The following is a 22,374-nucleotide window of genomic DNA, read 5'->3' on the forward strand; positions in this document are numbered from 1 at the left end:
ATGAGCAGCTGTCATAGATTCTGCAGCTTGAGAGAAAGAGAAATGGCTTCCTTTAGATTTCATCCTAAACACTCTTTCTTCTCCAAAAAGCAGAAAAGATCAGTAATGCCACCATGATTTTGTTAAAGAAAATAAAATGAGAAAAACAGTAAAAGGCATTCTGGGATGGCTTCAATATGTTTATTTACAGTAATACGAAAATGTGAATAATATACAGTATGAAGAACTGATTTGTCTTGCAACACCGGTGTAGCATTTCACCTTGTAGATTTAGAAGGTTGTTTATTCGACAAAATGGCTAAGTCTTGTCCTAGCACTTGTGGAAGATAGAGAAATATAAAAGGATTGCAGAGGGACCATCTTTTAAAGATACGGATGTATTTTAGGGAAATGCAGGAGACTTACACTTCATTATCTAAATGTAATAACCTTCCCAAATATTGACCTGGGTTTAATATTTGATGCTCTTGATAATTCTCTTACTGAAACTTCCTGTCTTGGCTTCTATGATTTTAATTTTGGTCTCTTGATTCTGCCACTGTATCATAGGCCACCCTTTGTTTTCATCTTTGCTGGCTCCTTTTCCTCCTCCCATGCCCTAGATTTTGGCTTCCCAAAAGCTATGACCTGCATTCCTCCCTCACCCCCACCACTCACCCTGCCATCTCTTATCCTAGATGGCCAATCCTTCCAAACACTTCCATTACTGAAAATTGCAAATTTCTTTCTATCTTCCTTCTCAAGGCTCCAGTGCTACATTCCCAGACATTGGTAGACACTTAGAGAACTGCTAGACATTGACTTTCGAATGTCCTTTTCTCATAGGTTGTGAAGGGCTTAAAGGTTTTTTTTTTTTAAGTTGAACAATTACAAACGTAAATAAAATGCTGTAAGGTCTGGCAACCTTGGGCCTTTATTCCCACAGGGTGATAGCCGTCTGGAGCTGAGTGGGAACTAAATGTTTAGATGGCTCAGGAACTGTCCAGGCCATGGTTCCCACCATTTCCTGTTGTCCTCTGTGCAATAGCTTTATTTATTTACTTTACCTTCCTGGCACCCATAATCATTTGAATTTGTGCTCACTGTTACAGGAAACATGTAAAACCAAATACCATTAAAAACATACCTAAACCACTTGAGTTGCTGACATTCTAATCATGGTGCCACCTTTCTCCCAGATTCCCAGGCTTGAAACTTAAACCATTCATAATACAAATCATTTGTGACTTTCACAAGCAATTCTTCACTTCCTGTCTCGTAAACCATTAATAGAGTAATATCAGATGTACGATGTCATACAGGATGCGTCATTTTAGAGTCCTGTCAGTTCCTCCTCATTTGTGTCTACTCTAGTCCTTCCTTTTCCATTTTTATTAGTGATACATCATTTTAGGCTCTCCTCACCTTATCCTTGAGCGACAATAATAGCCTTGTTTTTATTGTTGATGCATTTTCTGATTACAAATGTGGGCAAAGTGCTAATAAAACCCTTTAACAAGACATATATATATATATATATATATATATATATATATATATATATATGAATCTAGATATGAGATTCTGACTTTTGGTTTACTCTCTGCTCCCCCAGACATCTGATGGGGAAAGGATTTCAATTATATTATTAAGCAATCCTGAGTGTGGTAAAAATAATCTCTGATTGGGGATGCCGCATTTAGGCTGTGGGGAACTATAAATACCTGATGGGCTTCCCAGGATGCAGTGACTATCACAACTACGTGCCCTCAGCAGGAGCCCTGGAAGCTGTATCTATGGTGTTGTTATAAAAGATATTGGCTCCTATAAAGAGAGGGTAGCTCTGCGCCTGCCTGACATGTCTGTCTTCTCACACCCAAGCAGTTCTGCTAGGCTGGGCAGCTATGAGCGTGCCTGCAGGACAGGAAGGCTCACACTGCCCTGCCTTTTGGAGTGGTTGGTGATGGCAGGAGGGTGGCCGGGGCGTCTAGTAAGCTGGGATACTTAGCGAAGCCCAAGTGATTGCTGTGCAATAATAACCAACAGCGTAGATGTTTCTTTTAGTTTAACAGTATTTGCACATATTTATGTTTGCATATTGTGTGAATAACTTCTTAAACTACTTTTGGTATTTAATATCATCTAACGAGAAGTTTTTGATTTTACATGTTATCACTTTACACTACCTCCAGGAGAAAATCCAAATTCTTTAGTTTGCCATTCAGAACCTCAACAATCAAGGTCCACATTATCTTTTTAACTGGCTCTTCTGCCCTTTCTACCTATCTACGGTCTACCTTTCCCTCTAGACAAGCACAAATGTTACCTGGTATTAAGACTTCTGGCACCAATCCTAGAGTAAAACAATCTTTCCATCTTCAAGATGTACTGTCTGTGCCACGGGCATTTTCATGCTTCTTAATGTTTTAGAACTTTTTTTCCTGTATGTATATATCTATCCATTTGTATCTACAGCATCATCTCTACGTTTTACCTCCATTTCCGTGCAACTGAAATGTTCCGGAAGCCAAATATGCAGATATTTTACACTCCTACAAGGAACCCAACACGGGGCCCTGTTTAAGTTTGATGTTGAATATGACAGGACTTTTTGAAGTTTAGGACAATAGATGGGTAATTTAAATTTACATAGAGTGTAAATGGATTGAAACAATAATTTTTCAAGCTTACCTGCTCTCCACTGAGTGTCTGGAGAATCCTGATGTCTCCATCTTCCATCCTGTAGATGACAACCTGGCCCGTGTGATTGTACCGTGGCTGTCCGGCAATGTAGAGCACATCTCCCGAAACCGTGGCGGAGTTCACTGTGTAACCTAACAAAAGAGAGATGCCAGATATACTATCTGACTCCTTAATGTCTACACAGAATAAATTAAGATCCACTTTAAAGGGCTGGGAGGGGGGCGCCTGGGTGGCTCAGTCGGTTAAGCGGCCGACTTCAGCTCAGGTCATGATCTCGCGGTCTGTGAGTTCAAGCCCCGCGTCGGGCTCTGTGCTGACAGCTCAGAGCCTGGGGCCTGTTTCAGATTCTGTGTCTCCCTCTCTCTGACCCTCCCCTGTTCATGCTCTGTCTCTCTCTGTCTCAAAAATAAATAAACGTTAAAAAAAAAATTAAAAAAAAAAAATAAAGGGCTGGGAGGATCATTTGTGTATTTTTACAGCCTTCTCTTTTTTTAAAAAATGTTTATTTTTTTTAAGGCAGGTAAGTTTGTCTTGGTGGAAGCTTTTAGCATGCTCTCTGATTATCTACAGCAACTGCTTTGTCCACCCCCCACCTCAGGTTTTCATTGTTTAAAGGCACAAATGATATAACAATTGTGACAGAAGAAGAAAATAAAAAAAAAAAAAAACCTTCATAAACTCAATTCGCCACTTTGTAATAAATCAATTGTGCTTCATCTGGACAGATATGTCTGTGCTACAGAAATTAAACATTTTATATAGGGGAATCATAGCAAATGTAAGCCTTTTCTGCATTATTGCTGTAGATTTTTAAGCAGTAATGTGAAGTAACTGAAGTTTATCACTCCTAGTTGAGGCATAAAGGCATTGCGTTTCTACCGCAGGACCATTCCCCAGTAGAGTATTAGAATTTTTAGGTGGTTTTTAATTTTTTGATATTATACTTAAGACTGCAAAGACATCCTTGAACACTTAACATTTTTACTTCTTTTGGATTTTCTTTGATGATAAATTTCAAGGAATAGATTACTGGATCAAATTTTCCGTTCTTTCAGTGTTTGGCAAATTGTTTCCAGAACATTTGTACTAATTTATTCCATGCACAGCCAAAGGACAGACTAGTTTCATCAAACTCTCCCAAACATTTGGTCATTACTATTATTCAAATTTGTGGATGTTCTAGTAGATATTAAGCATAATCTAACAATAATACTTCACTGTGATTTTAATTTGTATTTGTTTGATTACAAAGAGGTGTAGGGTGGGTGGGTTATACAAGTGATGGGGATTAAGGAGGGCAGTTGTGATGAGGACCAGGTGCTGTAGGGAAGTGTGGAATCACTATATTGTACACCTGAAACTAAAATTATGCCGTTTGTTAGCTAACTGGAATTTCAATTTAAAAAGTGAGCTTCGACATTCCTCTTTTTTAATTGGGTTTTCATGCCCATTATGTTTTTTTGTGTCTTGAAGGCAGACTACTGTTAATTTTTGAGTGAAGAATTAGATTTATTCCTTGTGTTTGTAGGGAACAGTGCTAAATCAGTGAATAACAATTCTCCTTTGCTGATTTCAACTCTACAGAAGGAAGAAGTGTTCTTATAACCAGATCTGTCCATCAGTGGATCAGAGGGCAGATTATTTTTCCAAAGGCCACAGAACCGCATTTCTTACTAAGAAAAAAGATTACGTTGATAATTTATTTTCCAAGTGTTTTACTGCAAGGCAATAGTTTCACTTTCTTACAAAACTTTTGAGGAGGAACAGAGGTTTTTGTACTAAAATATGTTTAATCTTACAAGTGCGAAAGGAACACAATTCCTCAGGCATATTTTCCTTCAGGCATATTTTCTCCCATTCTCATTTCTTCATCTTTCTTTGAGCTTCTAAAAAAATTATACATAATAAATTGTAGACTGTTCTTTTTCAAACAATTAATGTGTCATATTTCTTCTGTTACTAACCACAATATTGCTTAAAAAATAAAAACTTTAAGGTCATGTTTATATATAAATAAAATAAAAAAGGAGAATGTGCAAAGCAAAGGCTGTTTTATTTCATGTCATTCTACTAAAAAATATTAAGCAAGGATTGGCCTAAGAGAGTTAGTACACTTTGTTTTTGTTTTTTGTTTTTTTACCTTACAGAGCTATGAATGCAAACTGATAAAAGAACCTTTAAAAAAATTGAAAATTATGTTGAGGTTTGGAGTTGTGTGATAATTTAGTTAGTTTTGATAACTTGACAACTAAAACTATTAGCTGAAATCTTCCCAGAGACAGTACCTACTGGTCAGGTAGTTACTGGGTGGAAGCTAGGAATCCAAAGACAATAAAGAGGGAGAAAAAAAGGAGGCCATGTAAATAAAGTCTAGTTTTCATGAAAGGAAAATAATTATACACATCTAAGTTTAATGTTGTTTTCTGAAAGAAAAAAAGAATTGAAGAGAAAGGAAAATTCATGGCATAGCCTGCTGCATGGATTTATAAAGAATAAATCCTGTCAGCTTTCACAATTCACTTCCTGGGAAAAGTGCTAGGACCTAGTGAGGTAATGGGAAACAGGTATGCTCTGCTTTGATGTCATGTGTTTGTTTGCCCCACATCTTTACATTTTTCTTGAATTTGTCTGGCATGATTAGAAGTGGGAAGACTGTGGGTGGAGGAGGCAGGGAACTTCGACTGTATTCTCACCATCAAAAACACTTGCTAAGTGCATACTGGCCTAAAGCAGTTCCTGGATGAGTGACTATATCCTGAGAGGTTCGACAACTTCTGTTCCTACTTCTTTCTGGTCATTATTGATTAGTATGAGATTTTTTTGTTTTCTCCATAAGATTTTCCATTGCCTAATGACTTACAATCCACATAGATTTCAGACTAACACATTCAAGCTCTTTTTATTTTTCTTTAAAAAAAAATGTTTATTTATTTAGTTTCGGAGAGGGAGAGAGAGTGTGTCAGCGGGTGAGGGGCAGAGAAAGAAAGTGAGAGAATCCCAAGCAGACTATGGGTGTGCTGTCAGCAAAGAGCCTGACTTGGGGCTTGATCTCACAAATCCTGAGATCATGAACTGAGATGAAATCAAGAGTCTGACTCTTAAGTTACTGAGCCACCCAGGCACCTTCAAACACTTCCTAATTCGTAATCCACACAGGCAGACATTTTGAAATTCTCATTTCAGATTTAGAATAATATTTGGGGTACAAAGCTATTTTTCTCCCCTATCCCCTTTCTGGGTGCTTTTCTATTTTAAAATAAATTTTATATATCTTAAATGTTATGTTGGCAAAATATCTTATGTGCTAACTTGTGATTAATCTAATGAAATGATTTCTAAAATATAAAAACATCATCTTAGTACATTGTAGACAACATACCCCCAAATTTCCTTTTTTGGGAAGAAAGGAATCATATGTTATAAATACTGTGGTCAGGAATGAAGGTTCTCTTAATTTTGTCTTGCTCCAGTGATATCTTTAAGTCTTGAATTCTCCAAGTCTGCTTTAAGCACCATGAATCCAAGCTTTTGGGGGATAATGGATTTAGGCTTCCTAAGACTACTTGGTTTTAAGGAATTTCATCACATAACAAGAAGTCAGAATATAAAAAAAAATACTACAGTATTATTAAAATGTGTGAACTTAAGATTTGTGGACTTCATGCTGTATCTTTAGTTTTTTAAATGTTGTTAATTTTGAAATGAACACTGGAATAAGAATCAAGATACCTAGATTCTAGTTTCAGGTATGTCATAGGTAGCTGTGACATCATTTTTCAATTCCTTAATATTTTAATTTGGAAAATTGGATATTAACCATATGCTAAGATTTCTTTTAATGCATATGAATTTTAGGCCCACCCTCTTTGTGTTACAACACAATCCTCCAAATATTTAAAAGATATGCAGTGTATATTTTGTTTCCTAACCATCAATTTCTTCAAATTTTGCAGACATTGGGGAAGGAAAGAAAGGAATTTTTTCTAGATCAGTATCCTTTAGATAATCTTTTATTGGCACATCCTAGTTTAGCATTTTCTTTTGTAATGTGTGATGTTTAGAACAATGGAATGCTCTAGCTGCTCTCTGACCAGGACAGAATGTAATAGGAATTTTATGAGAAATAAACTAGACTTTCATGAATGCAGTTCAGCATGTGTTAAGGGGTTTAACACTCACATTGAATGTACTGCTTACCACTGTAGTTTTAATTATCTAAATCCCTCAGGCCTTTCATTTTTAAGTCCTACCTGCCTCTACAGTTTTAAGATGTGTCTTTGAATAAGGAAATGTATGGACCTACCAGTAAAGACCTCCTACCTTCCTCATAAAATAGAAAGAAGCTAGATAGAGAGAAAAAGACTTGCCTCCAGGACAGAAAGATCCCAGAGAGGAATGCTAACATACTAAAATATGAACACTGAAAACTATTTGTTTCCTTAACCACTGCACCTCCAGCACCAAGAAAATACCTGGGGCAAAACAGGTGTCCCTCAAACATTTGTTGAGTGAGTAAAGTGTTGGGAAACCATATTCTGAGGGTTCTTTTCATCCTAGGCCCTAATTGTTTACTGAGATCATTTAGTGATAGAACACTTCCCTGGTATCCCCTAGGCAGCTCAGTACAGATGGAGAATAAGGTGATAACAGACACATACCTCCTCATTCCAGAAAAGTCTTTGAAAAATAAGATGACATTACATCACTGGGCTTAAGTTCAATATTTGTCTGGTTGTGAATAGAACTATTAAAGAAGAAGCTATATGACAAGACAAATTAAAATTTTCTTTTCCAAAATTAGGACTCATAGAAAGAAATGATATAGGATGTTTTAAAAAATATGGGAGTCTGATCTGCAGGATATTAGCTGTGTCAAGGTTTCTCTTTTTACCGTCATTTCCTGTGCACCAGGTGCAAAGCTCTTCTTGAAGTTAATGAGAATACCAGACACAGGGAGACTTCAAAAAGTGCACATATCAGCCTAAATCATTCCTGCACTAGGGAGCCCTTCTGAGAAAGTGTGACCTCCATGTTCTATTATTCTAAGATTGCTCAGAAATTAAGGCTGCTTGGGAACTTTCAGGGCTCCTACAAAATGTCTAGCTCTTGGAAGTTATCTGTCTTCACATGGTTATAAGTAAACCTATGTACATATAAGCAAATAATGCTAAAAATAAAAACAAAACCAAAAATAAACCACAATAATTTTCTATCAATTACATCTAAACTTTACCTAAATAAGAAGCAAGAGGTTCATTCTTTTTGGTAGACTCAACATTAAAGGTTGTGTTTTGAGGGATTATGATTCGATTAGCCTTCTGCATGACGACTGTTCCATTCCAATCATAGGCTCCTACTGCTCCAAGCATGACCCAGTCCTTATATCCAAATAGAGAAAACAAATGACATTTAACAAAGTAGCAAGAACGCAGCATTAACAATATGATAGATTCTATTCAAAGTGCTTTACATATATTAACTTAGAATCCTCACAGTAATACTATGGTAACCTGGTAGAGTAACTTGCTCTCGGTTATACAGTACAATTGCCCACTGAAATGTCAATATTCCTTTGCAGGGACTCTGATGCATTTTTTTTTCATCAGCTACAAATGATTTATTTCCTAATCTTGTCTTTCTGTTTAATTCTGGGTGTCAAGAATCCTAGGTCTTGAATATGGTATTCTAATAAGATCTTTAAATACAATGAGATTGAGAAAAAGATACAATTCATATCATTAGCAACTATTTTAAATTAAGTATTCCATTTAGCTAGATGTATAATTACATAAGGCAGACCTCAAAATGTTTGATTCACAATTATTAGTACGATATAGTGAACTGTGGGATATAACATGTTTTCTTAATATGCTTGTGAAATGCCATTTTCCTATTTCGATTAGAAACATCATCACATAACTGGGCAAGCCATGAACTGCTAGTTGCACTTATAATGGTGATGCTTGGGCATTGTTTTTGGGAGCAAAAACCTTAAAAAAATATTTCATTTTCTACCAAGTGGTCAATATACCTGTGAATAATGAGCACTGAAGCCAGTCTGAGACATTTCCATTTCAAATGAAGCTGCTGACTGGTCAGCTGTAGCTATAACAGAAAAATAAATGACTTTTAGCACACTTGATTTGGAGAAGACAGAAACCAATTACAGACTGGGCTCTTTACCAACCAGAATTTCCAACATCTTTTGGGTATGTTCAGCCACACATTTCTCAACCCCAAATTCCTATGTAGGGCTGGGTAAAGGACAGAGAAGGTTAGCAGAAGGGCCGTGGCTAGATTCTTGACCATTGGCTTCCCCACCCTTGCTGGAGAAGTTGAGAAATCTCCATTCATGCTTCTCTTCCTATACTGTAGCATACTTGTGGATGATATGGCACTTTGGATCCATGTGGTTAAATTCAAAAGTACTGAAGTTGAAAACCTCCTTCTTCTTCTCACATTGTGGGAATCCTGCTCAGACATTAGCCTAAAGTTACCCGATATGTTACAGGGCTAAAAAAATCTTTATTCACATATTTAAAGAAGTCTCTTGACTCTACCAGGTCCACTTGCATTTCCAGGTACAGATCCTCTTGGAATTCCATTATGTGATAAAGACTGTAGGGATTCTGGGATTGTGTTTTCTCTAATTTCTGGTGGTAGGTATCACTCACAAATTCGAAGGGGACTTTTTGATGGGTTTTTGGTCACATACCATTCAATCACATATTTTTTAAAGAATCTGTGCCCTTTTTCTTTCTTTCTTTCTTTCTTTCTTTCTTTCTTTCTTTCTTTCTTTCTTTCTTTCTTTCTTTCTTTCTTTCTTTCTTTCTTTCTTTCTTTCTGTTAATGCTATGTAAAAGGTTCAGGAGCAAGCATTAGGTATTTAAGCTCTTTACTGAAATACAGAGATAGTCCAGAGCATTCCATGGAAAAATATGCTACTCTCAAAATATTTACCGACCCAAAGCCACAACCTCCTAAGGGGATCGAGGGAATGTTGATTCATTTGCTTTCAGTGGGGAGTTACTGATTTATTTGGCTTTGAAAATAAGTTAAAAATAGTGCATAATTTTAAGAAAGTCAGTCTGCCTTCTCATTGAGGCATGAGAATAATTAAATTTGTGAAATCAAACTTATTTACTAGTTATTTCCTGGCATAAATTTGTTAACAAATACATCAGTGATTGCTTTTTTATAGGACTAGGTTAAATGGCGATATCAATCAAGAATTCCAATACATCATTTTAATCTCACGTATGAATTATCCCCTAATTTAAATGACAGAGGTGCACTTTAACTTTATTTTAAATCTGATTTATTTATTTTAAATAAATATTTATTTATTTATTTATTTATTTATTTATTTATTTATTTATTTATTTATTTTAAGTCCACAGTACTTTATGGTGCCTTCTTATTTATCTGTGCAAGACCACTGCAAGAGCACAGCAGTGAATACCTGCATGCTTCCAGTACCTTCTCCTGCTGCTATTCTGCTTATAGCTGTGAATAGAGAGAAGGGAGTTTTGTGACAATCCGCCTGCTGAATCATCATCATGGTAATAGCCCCTTGAGCATCCCTGAACTTCTTGCTGTCAACTCCTCCCCGAACTGTTCATAAGTACTGACATAACCACTCTCCCACTGTGCAGGTTAGGCATTTTAGCATTTCTCCCACGTGCTGGGAAAGGAAGACATGGAACCTTTCTGAGTTCATTGGGCAAGTTGGTGACCTGTTCTCTTCACTAGGTGGCACTGTCATTGGCAAGGAGGAATTTCATAATTGCTGCTCTTTGCCATCTAAAGATAAATGTTGATAGGAAATGGACACTTCCCAAGTAACAAGGAAATGAAATCCTTTCTGATCCCAGTTATGAAGAAAATCAGTCAAAACACTGTGTTTGATTAGCCCTGAAAGTGTATCAGTAAAGATGTTGTAGACATTTTAATCTGAGGACATTTTTTAAAAAATTCACTTTATGTATTTAGTTTTATTTATTTATTTATTTATTTATTTATTTATTTATTTATTTTGAGAGAGAAAGAGAGACAGCACGAGCATGTGCATGTGAGTGGGGGATGGGTAGAGGGAGAGAGAATCTTAAGCAGGCTCCACGCCTAGTGCAGAACCCAATGCAGGTTCAATCTCGTGAATGTGAGATCATGACCTGAATTGAAATCAAGAGTCAGAGGCTTAACTGACTGACCCACACAGATGCCCCCCAGATAATTTTGCTTTTAAATATACAGACTTCTTAAAGTGTCTGGGCATTCCAACATGTAACCTTTAATTCATGGTATGGTTAGTTTAGAAGCAACACAACAATGTCATTTAAGGTAAATTGGGCCCTTCTTCCCCCAGTAGCTGATGTAGGTAGACTTCATTTATAGAAGTCCTACCAGGTTATACTTACTTGCTTACTTAAGATGAGTTTAAAAATGAGACTGTATTGTACTTAACTATTAATGTAACTAAGTAATTTTTCATTTAAATGGTCTTTACAGATTGTTTATATCACATCTTAAAACTTATTACAATTACTAAAAATTAAAAGTGCACAATGACTTGGAAAACTTTGTATATTTCCTTCCTTAAGGCCAGCGAAGCTTATGGTCTGGCCTATTAGTAAATGCCGCTGGGAGCTGCTGTGAGACCAAAGCCACTTAAAACTGACTTGTGCACAGAATGCAGGACAGCCAAGTTCTTCAGAAGCAGCTGTGACTTCAGACAGATAAGTAATTCAAGAGTTCTGTTTCTAAAGGCACAGGGGAAAAGCAGCCAGGGCAGAAGGAAAGAGAAATGAAGTCTGCATGGGCTGTAGCTGTTCATCAAATCTAACCCAAATCTCCTACTTACTAGTTGTGATCCAGTCATGAAATCGGCTGGGTGAGTCACCACCAGCATTTTTTTAATTAAAAGAGAAGAGAAAATGAAAACGAGAACCTATCAGAGTGCTTTGCATATAATAAGGGTTATTCTGTTAAAGGTTGTTTTATTTTTATATGTATACGTGTATGTGCACTGGGTCATGCAGAAGTGGAAAAATTTTCCCTTCTTCTCTTCTAGATTCCGTGGCTGGTTTAACAATTAAATTGAGCTAAAAAATTAGTCAATTTAATTTTTAGAGGAAAATTTAATTTCATATGGGAAATTAAGACTAAACTATGAGACTGAAGGGCAAGTGGGGGTGGTGGAGACTTATATGATGCCATCCTGACCTACGGAATGGGGTAGGGGCCTGGGGCTTCGAAGGGAGGAGCACAGTTCACAGTATATAAGAAGAACAGATGTTTGGTAAGTAGAAGTTTGCCCTGCTATGCAGATAGGTCTTTAAAAAGTTCTCTCTGGTTATACCTTTTATTCTGGACCAGGCCACCTATGTGAATTCTTTTAGGTTGTTAAGGGAGAGGTAAAAGTTCTTCCTGAATGGGCTGGAAATTGATTGCCTTCAGCTCAAAATAATCTACATGCCGAAGCAACATATTTTGGGATGGCCTATTTTGCTCCCCTCTAGTCACAAGGAAAAGTGTATTTATTATCATGGGTCACTGTCATATAAAGCTTGAAAGTCATTACTCTAAAACATTTTCTTTCCTTTCTATACATTTGAATATTGTCTGTTGGTCACTTTTCTGCATTTTCCTGGTCACTTGATGCTCAAAATGGTCCACCTTGTTTCAGTTATCTCTCTTTCTCATTTTATTTCTCTGTTACCCAGTATCAGGTCATGTTTCTCATTATCAGGTCACATCAGGGTGACTGAGAAAGTGCTCATGAATTTCTATGTTTAAGATACAAAACAATAGTTCTTCAGTGTGTCCTCACAAGGACAGAGTCCATTGGATTCAGATAAGGGCATAAAAACAGAACTCTCTGGAGGTTTCTCATCCTAGGTTGAGGGAAAGACGCATGTTCTCTTAGTCTCCAGTTAACAGAGAATATGAAGGAGGAGGCTTTTTTCAGTTTGCCTGGCATAACAATTCCAAAAACATTTTTTTCTTTTTTTTGGTCAGGCAAGGGCCAGTTCCAAAAGAATTTGATACTTGACCTCTTCCACCTAAGGCAGGGGAAGGAATGCCATGATTTATTTTCTTCAGTAGCCAATCGCCATTGCAACATCCAAGAAAAGAAATCTACAAAAAAGTAATATGACTTAGACAAATATAGTGAACCAATGTTTTACTGCCATGGGAGTTAAGGCAGAGTTCCATAAAGACCTTTAAAATGGGCAAGAAGCAAAACGGGAGAAAATAAATGAACAATGAAGTTATTGCAAATAAGGACAGTTCTATAGAAGCCCAAAATAAAAAAAACAAATTAAAAAAGAAAACTTGAGCTAACTCCTCCATTTTCTAAACCCGTGTCACAGAAAAGGACTAAAACACGTGGGCACATTTTTGTTCTTGTGAGTCCACACTGATCATTGCCTTCTTTCAGCCCTCACATTAGCCCTGCCATGTCCTTGCAAAGAGAGATGCCAACAGACACAGGGCTATGTGAGACAGCCATCTTGGTGACAGATTTACAGAAAAGGGCATTGTTCCATGGTGGTTATTGTACACAGTAAAAATGCATTAGCCGTGTAGAAGAAATAAACACCAAAAGGCCATTACATTAAATTGAATTGTAGAGAAAACATGCGGGAGTATGAGAAATAGTCATACCTTCCAGGGCGAATATTCTTTCTCCGAGAGCTTCAACAATAGTGACTAGAGCTAATTCATCAGAGACATTGAAGAAATGCTTTTCAGTGGGTTCGCTTGCAATTGATTTTATTTCTTCCACAAACTTTTCAGTGCTTAAATTTCCTCTGTTATAGCTCCCAAGAATCTAAGACATGACAAAAATGGGAAGGTTATATTTTAAATTCTGTATATTAATTAAAGATCTCAAGCGTTTTGTCAACAAACAAGAGAGTGTATAGTACCTCAATATAATGAAATTTTATGTACTTCCACATTCTTGGAAGAATAATTTTCAAATGTGAGATTTCCTAAAATTAACTGTTACATACTGTAATTGGTAGAGAAAACTACAAAGGACAATCTTGTATGTTTCTTCTCTTGCATTACTGTGTGCCTGTTTATGAACAGCTATATCTTTAAAGTCTGACAGTTCAACAGTAATGTTATAGTTTCTGAATGTCTCTGGTATTATTCCAGCCTATGCCACCACCATTTGCTGGTAAAGCAGTTAGCAAGTGAGTTACTTGATCTTGAGTAGGCAGTTCTTCCTGATACTCTTACCAAGAGCCAGTCCACACATATATTTTGAAAACAGATATTGAACTAAATAGAAATCTTACTTGGCAATTTCTGTTTAAAACCAAATTCTCAAGACACGGACATCTTGTTTATATATATATATGTGTATATATATATATGTGTGTATATATATACACACACACACACACACACACACACACACAGAAGAGAGAGAGGCAAGAATTATCTGTTATAGTTAACTGTAATTATTTAAATGTCTTAGCAGGTTTTCTCAAACATCTATTTTATTTTTTAGAGTAAGTTTTATTGAGATATAATTCATATACAGTAAAACTCACCCTTTTTAGATACACAATTCTGAGTTTTGACAAGTCCACACAGTTGGGTTACTACCACTTCAAAATTTAGAACTTTTCTATCAGTGTTCCTCTTGCCCCCTGTGGTTAATCCCTTCCTCCCCCTGACCCTTGCAACCAATGATATATTTTCTGTCCTTAAGGCTTTGCTTTTTCCAGAATGTCATATTTAAGAAGTCATATATATAGCATGTAGCCTTTTGTGTCTTACTTCTTTCACTTTGCATAATGCTTTTGAGTCATTCATGTTGCCCCATGAATCAGAAGTTCAGTTTTTTTTTAATTGCACCCAAACTGGAAACAACTCAAATGTCCATAAACAATAAAGTATAGAAGAAATCATGGTATATTCAAACAATGTATCATAGAACATGAACCACTGATGCACAAATATCATGGTTAATCATTATGTTGAGTGAAAAGCTAAACACAAAAGAGTACATACTGTATGATTTCATTTACATAAATAGAACAGGCAACTTAAGTGATGGTGATATAAGCCACAACATGGTTACTATAGAAGTGGGTATTAAACATGATAGGAAGTATAGGGAACTCTCTAAGGGTGATGGAAATGTTATATATCTTGATAGAGGGGTCAGTTACATGGGTGTATGTGACTATCTAAAGTCATCAAATTGTTCACTTTGTACATAATTTTCACATTGAAATCTTGTATTTCACTGTATGTAATTATTACTTTAAAAAAAACCGAATGAACTATAATGACATGAAATAATATGGATTAATTAATTACTTTAATTAATTAATTTTGAGAGTCAGAGTGCAAGTGGGGGAGGGTCAGACAGAGAGGAAGACACAGAATCTGAAGCAGGCTTCAAGCTCTGAGCTGTCAGTCCAGAGCCCAACGTAGGGCCTGAATCCATGAACCGTGAGATCATGATCTGAGCTGAAGTCAGATTATTAACTGAATGAGCCACCCAGGAGCCCCTTTTTTATTTTAGAGAGAAAGAGAGAATGGAGAGGAGCAGAGGGAGATAAAGAGAGAGAAAGAGAGAGAGAAAGAGAGTGAGAGAGCGACAATGTCAAGCAGGTCCATGCCCCAACTCAGGACTCCATCCCACAGCCCTGGGATCATGATTTGAGCCAAAATCAAGAGTCAGACACTCAACCGACTGAGCCACTCAGGCACCTCCATCTGGATGAATCTTAACAACATTAAATTTTAAAAGTTTCAAAATACTTTATGCAACATGACACCTTTTTATAGAGTTAAAAAAAGGAACACTTCTAGATATGTATAGATACCAAAAGATAAGAAAAGGAGAGAAATAGATGAACATAGATTTGGGCCTATGGTTACCAGGTGGAGGGCACCCAGGTGGTGAATGTGGTCAGGCCCATAGATGTTTATAGGGCATACTTACAATAAGTATGCAGGTACAATAATAAACACAAAAACCTATAAAGTGGCCCATGCTTCCACAAATGATGAGGTTTCCTGAAAAAGGGATCATGATTAATTCAATTCTATGCTAGTGGAATCTAAAAAATGAAGATAAGATTCTGAGCTCTGTACTATTGCTTGACTTTTAGAATATCCTGCTCCTTGAGGATCAGAAGTAACGATGAAGATACCAGAATTTTCTAACTTCACTTTAGATTTTTAAATCATAGACATAGATTTGTCTGGTATCATTAAACTGAGCCTATGGTGCCTTCAAAGTTCTGTTGGAAAACAGATATGCAATAGTCCCCAAGCACGGTTCAGCGTTGCGTACTGGGCAGATCGTAGACACGTGGGTGGGCAGGCACAGGTGGAGACGTCAGTCTCAGTCTCCACTGGGTCTTCTGGCCACAGACCCCTGTCCCTCTCCTCTGAACACCCGGCTGCCCAAACTCTCCTTTGGCTGCCTGTTCTAGGCATCTGCGTGTATTTTTTTTTTTTAATGTGAGATTCAAAATGGTAGATTTAAAAACTGATATTTTGGGGGCACCTGGGTGGCTCAGTCGGTTAAGTGTCCGACTTTGGCTCAGGTCATGATCTCACAGTCTGTGAGTTCGAGCCCTGCATGGGGCTCTGTGCTGACAGCTCAGAGCCTGGAGCCTGCTTCTGATTCTGTCTCCTCTCTGCCCCTCCTCCACTCATGCTCTCTCTCTCTCTCTCTCTCTCTCTCTGTCAAAAATAAATAAACTTTAAAAAAAAACTGGTATTTTTATTAAGAAGGGTATAGCTTTTCACTTGTAGTTAGAAAAGAGCTAAAATTACTGTTTTAAGTGTTGCTATTTATGATCTACAGCTTACTTGTTTATTAGCATCATAAAACGAATGAGGGTTTAGATTAGTAAACGAATCATTAAAATGTTAATGGTGGGAATGCAGTTGTGTGACAGCTAGTCAGACAGGCCATGCAGCAGTTCTAGAGTTTTCCCTCCTAGTGAGAGGCGCTGGGAGATTCATTCTTGACCCTTTCCTCCTGCTTGAGTCACACCCTCTCCCCTTTCCCACAGCATCCCCGGGAAGGGTTCTGAGGAGTTCGCATTTGTACATGCAGGTCTTCATCCACTTCCTTGTTCCTTCCTTAGGCTCTGTGTTCATCTGTAAAATGTGTGGGTGAGGCATAAAGCCCTCATGTCTGTGAAGAACTTTGTGCTGCTTTGAAGATGTGCGCAATTTAGGAATATTAGAGCTGGCTCTAAGGAAATCAGCAGACTAGTTGGGTAGCTTTTTGATTTTTGAACTTAACTCTTTACTACTTGTCAAGATTTCGGTAGGAAGGGCACTAATTGTACCCGAACACAAAAATTCAGTACCTGTCTACTTGGCTGAAAAGCAAATGCAAACAACAGAAATAGTTTAAATCTGTGCTTTTCCCCACTTTAGCTACTTGATGGGGGAAGAGAATTAGTGGAAATGAATGTTGAGAACTGTCCAGAGAGGGAGAGAAAACCCAAGGCCCACTTGCTCTTATTACATTGAAGAAATTCTAAGATGCCTTTCTTAAAGTTGAGTATTTCCCCACAGCTAGATGGGCATGCCCCAGAGAAAGCATGGCAAAGGCAGAGAGTGTCCAGCCTCCAGAGTGTCCATCATAACCGTGTGGCAGTTTCAGGATCACTGGAGTTTGGCTCAACACCTCACTCTACACCTGCTATTCTTCTCTGGACACACTGTTGGGTTTCTTCTTTGTCAGCAGTTTTGTTACACATGTATTTCTTTTAGATTCATACAAATCCTACATCACATGAAGAACCCTGAGTCCCCAATGTTTTACCTAATTTATCCTATAAGTCATATGACATCCTTGGCAGAAAAGTCACCATCTTTCCTCCTTAATTCCTATTGAACATATTGTAGATTCACTTTTGCATTGACGTGTTCACTTCCATTTCACTTATAAAGTGATACAGTTGAAAATACATATAAAAATTATAAAGACGTTTGGACCATGCATGGTTTGAGGTTTGACCTTGCATGGTCGAGGTTCATAGTTGTAATGTAAATGGCAGACATTTAGTGCTCTATGTGACAGAGACAACTGGATAAAGTTCAGTGAGGAAAATGCCCAACTGACATACTTAAAGAATAAAAATGAAACAGATTCAACATGAGAATATATATTTAGAAGAAAGTGTAAAACAAAAAAATTCCCAGGAATTATTGTGACTTGCATCCAGTTTGAACTATTTGTATTACAGAATAAAAATAAAAATAGAAATGTGTTTTGATCCTTCACCCAAGGATCTGGTAGCTTGTAGAAACATTATTTTCTATGAATGAGAAGAAATACAAAATAACACTTATAAATTACTTCTGTTTCACTTTATACAAATATGTCAAGCCCAGGCATTTGGTATTCTGCTAATATTTACCTGAAGTAGACATCCAGAATTGAACCTCCCTTGAGGCAGATGTGTCAAATGTAAAGTGTACAATTCATTTACATGTACTGTAGTGCCTTTTGTGTGCAAATGAATGGAATGCTAAGATACTTTCTAACTTCTCTGATTTTCATTTGAATGCTGTAGATAATACACATTTCACAGCCATTATAATCCCAGCCATTATCATCCAGGATTAGAATATGAATGTAAAGCAGGTTCCTGCTAGCAGTGTCTAATATCCACAAGTGACAGAATACAAACCTTGGAACAGAATACTCACACCAGCTCAGGACCCTCACCAAATCTAAGAGTTTAATGGGACATGTTTGCTGTTTTATCATAGAGTGCTTAAATTTTCTTTTTTTAAAAAAAATTTAATGTTTATTTATTTTTGAGAGAGAGACAGAGAGAGTGCATGTAGGGGAGGAGCAGAGAGAGAGGGAGACACAGAATTCGAAGCAGGGTCCAGGCTCTGAGCTGTCAGCACAGAGCCTGATGTGGGGCTTGAACTCATGAACTGGGAGATCATGACCTGAGCTGAAGCTGGCTGCTTAACTGACTGAGTTACCCAGTCGCCCCTAGAGTGCTTAAATTTTCAATGGTCAATTATTTTGGGGTCATTGTCTCCCATAAAACATGTCTGTGGTGTTCAAGATCAAATGGAGGGTAAAAAAAATGGACTAGGAGAAACAGTCCAGGTGATAACAGTGGCAGACCCTCAACTATATTTGATCATGTGAAGCATGAATGCAGCTGTAGAAATGCCCAAGAATGCACAAGAAGAGGAAGTAAAATAACTGTCTTATTTCCTAGTTCAGCACAAACTAAAAAATACAAGGTTCACTGGGGACAAGAAATATGAATTGGGAAAATAACAATTCTTGAAGTGAAATTTTCTCATATATTATTTATAACATTTTGAAGAGCAATTTGATAATAATTCATTGATTAAAACAGGAAAGGAACTCATGATTTTATTATTCTCCTGGAAGATTAATGCAATTATGGGTAATATCTTATTCTCACTTACTGTAAATAAAAGAGATTTTGTGAAAACCAATTTAGGCTAAGCAGTTAGAGTTCTGAGATGTTTGTTTCCTGCCTTAATTAAAAAAAAAAAACAATTTATATTAAGAAGACTCCTTAAAGGGCACATGCTATTGAATCAAGAGTGAACGATTAGAAAGGAAGGCTGGACACAGTCGTTAGTTAAGGTTCAGAAGCTGAGAATAGGGTTGACAGTGCATGGGGGAGTCACTGAAGGCTTCTGTGGAAGAGGGCAACACAGTTTATCTATAAAATTCCTTCTAGTTCTAAAGCACTATAATTTTATTACTTCATGGTTGTAAACTGCTTAAGTTAAAGATCCTTAAGAAAAATAATATTTATTGGTTGCCTAGCCTGCCATTGTGCTAGATGGTTTCATAGTCATTATCTCACTGGTTCTTTATCTGTAAGAGAGAGAAACAGTATTACCCTACTTTATAGATAAAGAAGCTGAAGCTCAGAGTATTAAGTGACTTACTCACTCTCACAAAGGCAGAATTTGAACAAAGGTCTTTCTGGCTCCAAAATATACTGTCCTCTGTCCCTCCCCCCCCCCCCCTTTCTTAGACTTACTTCTGGAAAATGTCCATGGGTCTTTTGTTGCTTAAAGTTATCACATTATGGGACATGCTTAGCATTTCTGTGCTGGGTCCTTTTGCTCTGGTACAAAAAGCAGGAGGTGGAGAGAACCATGGTGCTCTTTGGAAGTTAGAGGAAGTGAGTGAAAACAGGTTAGGATAGTCCTGTAGCACCTTCCAGAGACCCGAGGCAGAAGAAAGAAAGATTGGGGCATGGGGAAGAACAGCCCAGGGCAGTGTGGTACATGTGGTCAGTCAAGGGGGATGTGGAGACCTGGCCATGTGACCTACAGTCATGGGGACTGCTATCCCTTGGTTTTCTCATTCATAAAATGGGGAAAATAAAGGTTGCCCTCCTCTCTTTGGGGTGCCATGAAGGACAAAGAAAGGTATCTAGGACACAGGAAAAAAAACACTGTAGATTATAGAGAGCTATATGAGTGACAATTTAAATTATTTTCCATGTTTGAAATGTAGAAGTTTTATTTCTCTTTTTCTGAAAGTCCCTCTCCATGGGGTCGCACCATGAAAATTGAGTTATCTTAGTTCATGGAACTATTAGAAGTTGATTTAGAAAAAAATCACTAATAAGAGTATAAAGCACTCTGACAGTCTCTCTCTCTCTCTCTCTCTCTCTCTCTCTCTCTCTCTCTCTCTCTCCCTCCCTCCCTCCCTCCCTCTCCCCTTTTTGTTTTTTATATTTGAAAGACACTTGTTATTAATAATGGATTGCTGTTGTATTAATCCAGATTTGCTCACAAAGAGCTAAAGTACTTTATATGTAATATCTTCTATCATCAAGAGCAGGCTAGGCTTTTCCTTGGAACTAAAGGAAATTTCTTCTTCTGTAATCCTTTTTCTCTTCTTGCCCAGCTTAAATGCAATTATAGGAAAACATTTTATAGCTGCTGGCTGCTTCACTTTGGCTGCACAGTGAGGGGCTATGAAATGGGATGAAATGGCTCTGCACAGAGTGCATAAGTAATAAGTCAGTCTCCTGATCCCTCCTCATTCCACCAGTAATGCCAAGAAAGTGGCTTGTGCAGAGGAATAACTGTAACTACAAAACCACATAAGAAAGTCTTGCTGGGACGCCTGGGTGGCTCAGTTGGTTAAGTGGCCGACTTTGGCTCAGGTCATGATCTCATGGTCCGTGAGTTCAAGCCCTGCGTTGGGCTCTGTGCTGACAGCTCAGAGCCTGGAGCCTGCTATGGATTCTGTGTCTCCCACTTTCTCTGCCCCTCCCCTGCTCATGCTCTGTCTCTCTCTGTCTCTCAAAAATAAGTAAATGTGAAAAAAAAAAAAAGAAAGTCTTGCCATCACAGGGTCTCTTCTTCTAAGTCCTGGTGTAGACAGTCCAGAGAAGACAAAAAATTAGGTGACCTTTTGCTTCTTTCCTGTAACTCATAGAGTTGTAGGTGTGAAAATACCATTGTTCACTTTTAGCAGATTATTAGGAGCTTTGTCCTGATTTTCCACCTTCCCAAATTGTGGGAAGAATTATTAATTAGCAGGCACTGTATTTCTTACCTAGCACATCTTCAGTTCCCTCCTTTCCTACCTCCCTTCCTTTTTCCTTCCACCCTCCCATCTCCTCCTTCCCTTCCTCTTTCCTGCCCTTCCTCCATTCCTCTCTTCACCCGCCCCGCCCCCCCCCCACAGTTCCTCTTCCTACCTTCTTCTCCTTTTCTTCTCTTCTTTTTCCTTTCCTATTTCTGTCTCTTTCTTTCTCTTGCCCTCTCTTCCTGGGGACACAAAGGGAGCAAAAACCCTATCTTGCCTCCACAGAGTTTACTTTCAAGTGGAGAACTTTTCCTTTCTCAACCTTGTCTGTGTCACTTTCATAACACAACCATGATGGGTGTGTGTGTGTGTGTGTATGTATGTATACATACATACATACACACACACACACACACACACACACACACACACACACACACACACACCTCTTGTCTTCACAACAGAATATGAAAGCCATTTCTAGCCCTGTACTTACAGCTATGGAAAATCGCTGAATGTTTTCATCCTCACAGTCTTGGATGACCTTATTCAGTCGATGGTTATCATGGGACTCCCCATCAGTCACAATTACCATAACTTTTTTAACTCCCCTTCGGGCACCCCGGGCTTCAGTGAAAGCCTCCTTCCTGAAGAAATCAAAGAGAAAAGAGAAGCAAATAAAACACCACCCCAAGGTTAGGCAAAGTGATAAACAAAAGAAAAACAGTGACAACTGTAGCTAGACTAGTGCTGTCCTTCCAAGATCAACACTGACACCCATTGTTCAAGCTGGGAGGCATGATGATCATTATTTGTAATAGTTTTAGATTTATTCCAGATGATGGAGAGGTCACCATTTTGCTGATCATCACATATCCCATATACAAAGGGCAGCAGTATTTCATTCTTTGGAAACTTGTCAGGGAAGGTGTCACTGGAGCACACATCAGATCTAGAGAAGGTCAGATCTCAAATACTCTCTCAGCCACTCCTTTCTCTATAAACACTCCTCTTTTCTTCTGCTTTTGGCAGAAACTTTTGCTCTGTCCTCACTTCTGCCACATCTACTCTGACATTTATAGAACAGTATGGAAATCCTCTGAGCTGAGGAGGGGACCTGGGGGAAAACAGGA

General features: G+C 37.8%; 1 protein-coding gene across 1 annotated transcript in view; it reads right to left on the bottom strand.

Moving 5' to 3' along the window:
- The window catches only part of ITGA1 (integrin subunit alpha 1), a 158,049-nt gene that overhangs the window by 43,594 nt on the left and 92,081 nt on the right, over positions 1-22,374 (bottom strand). Inside the window, exons 8-12 of the mRNA XM_015535080.2 lie at positions 21,738-21,888; positions 13,351-13,516; positions 8,714-8,787; positions 7,916-8,060; positions 2,671-2,813 (exon numbers count right to left, since the gene is read on the bottom strand). Coding sequence (XP_015390566.2) covers positions 2,671-2,813; positions 7,916-8,060; positions 8,714-8,787; positions 13,351-13,516; positions 21,738-21,888 — 679 coding nt within the window. The remainder of the gene's footprint in view (positions 1-2,670; positions 2,814-7,915; positions 8,061-8,713; positions 8,788-13,350; positions 13,517-21,737; positions 21,889-22,374) is intronic.

The sequence above is a fragment of the Panthera tigris genome, chromosome A1 (genome assembly GCF_018350195.1).
Source record: "Panthera tigris isolate Pti1 chromosome A1, P.tigris_Pti1_mat1.1, whole genome shotgun sequence".
Lineage (NCBI taxonomy): Eukaryota > Metazoa > Chordata > Mammalia > Carnivora > Felidae > Panthera > Panthera tigris.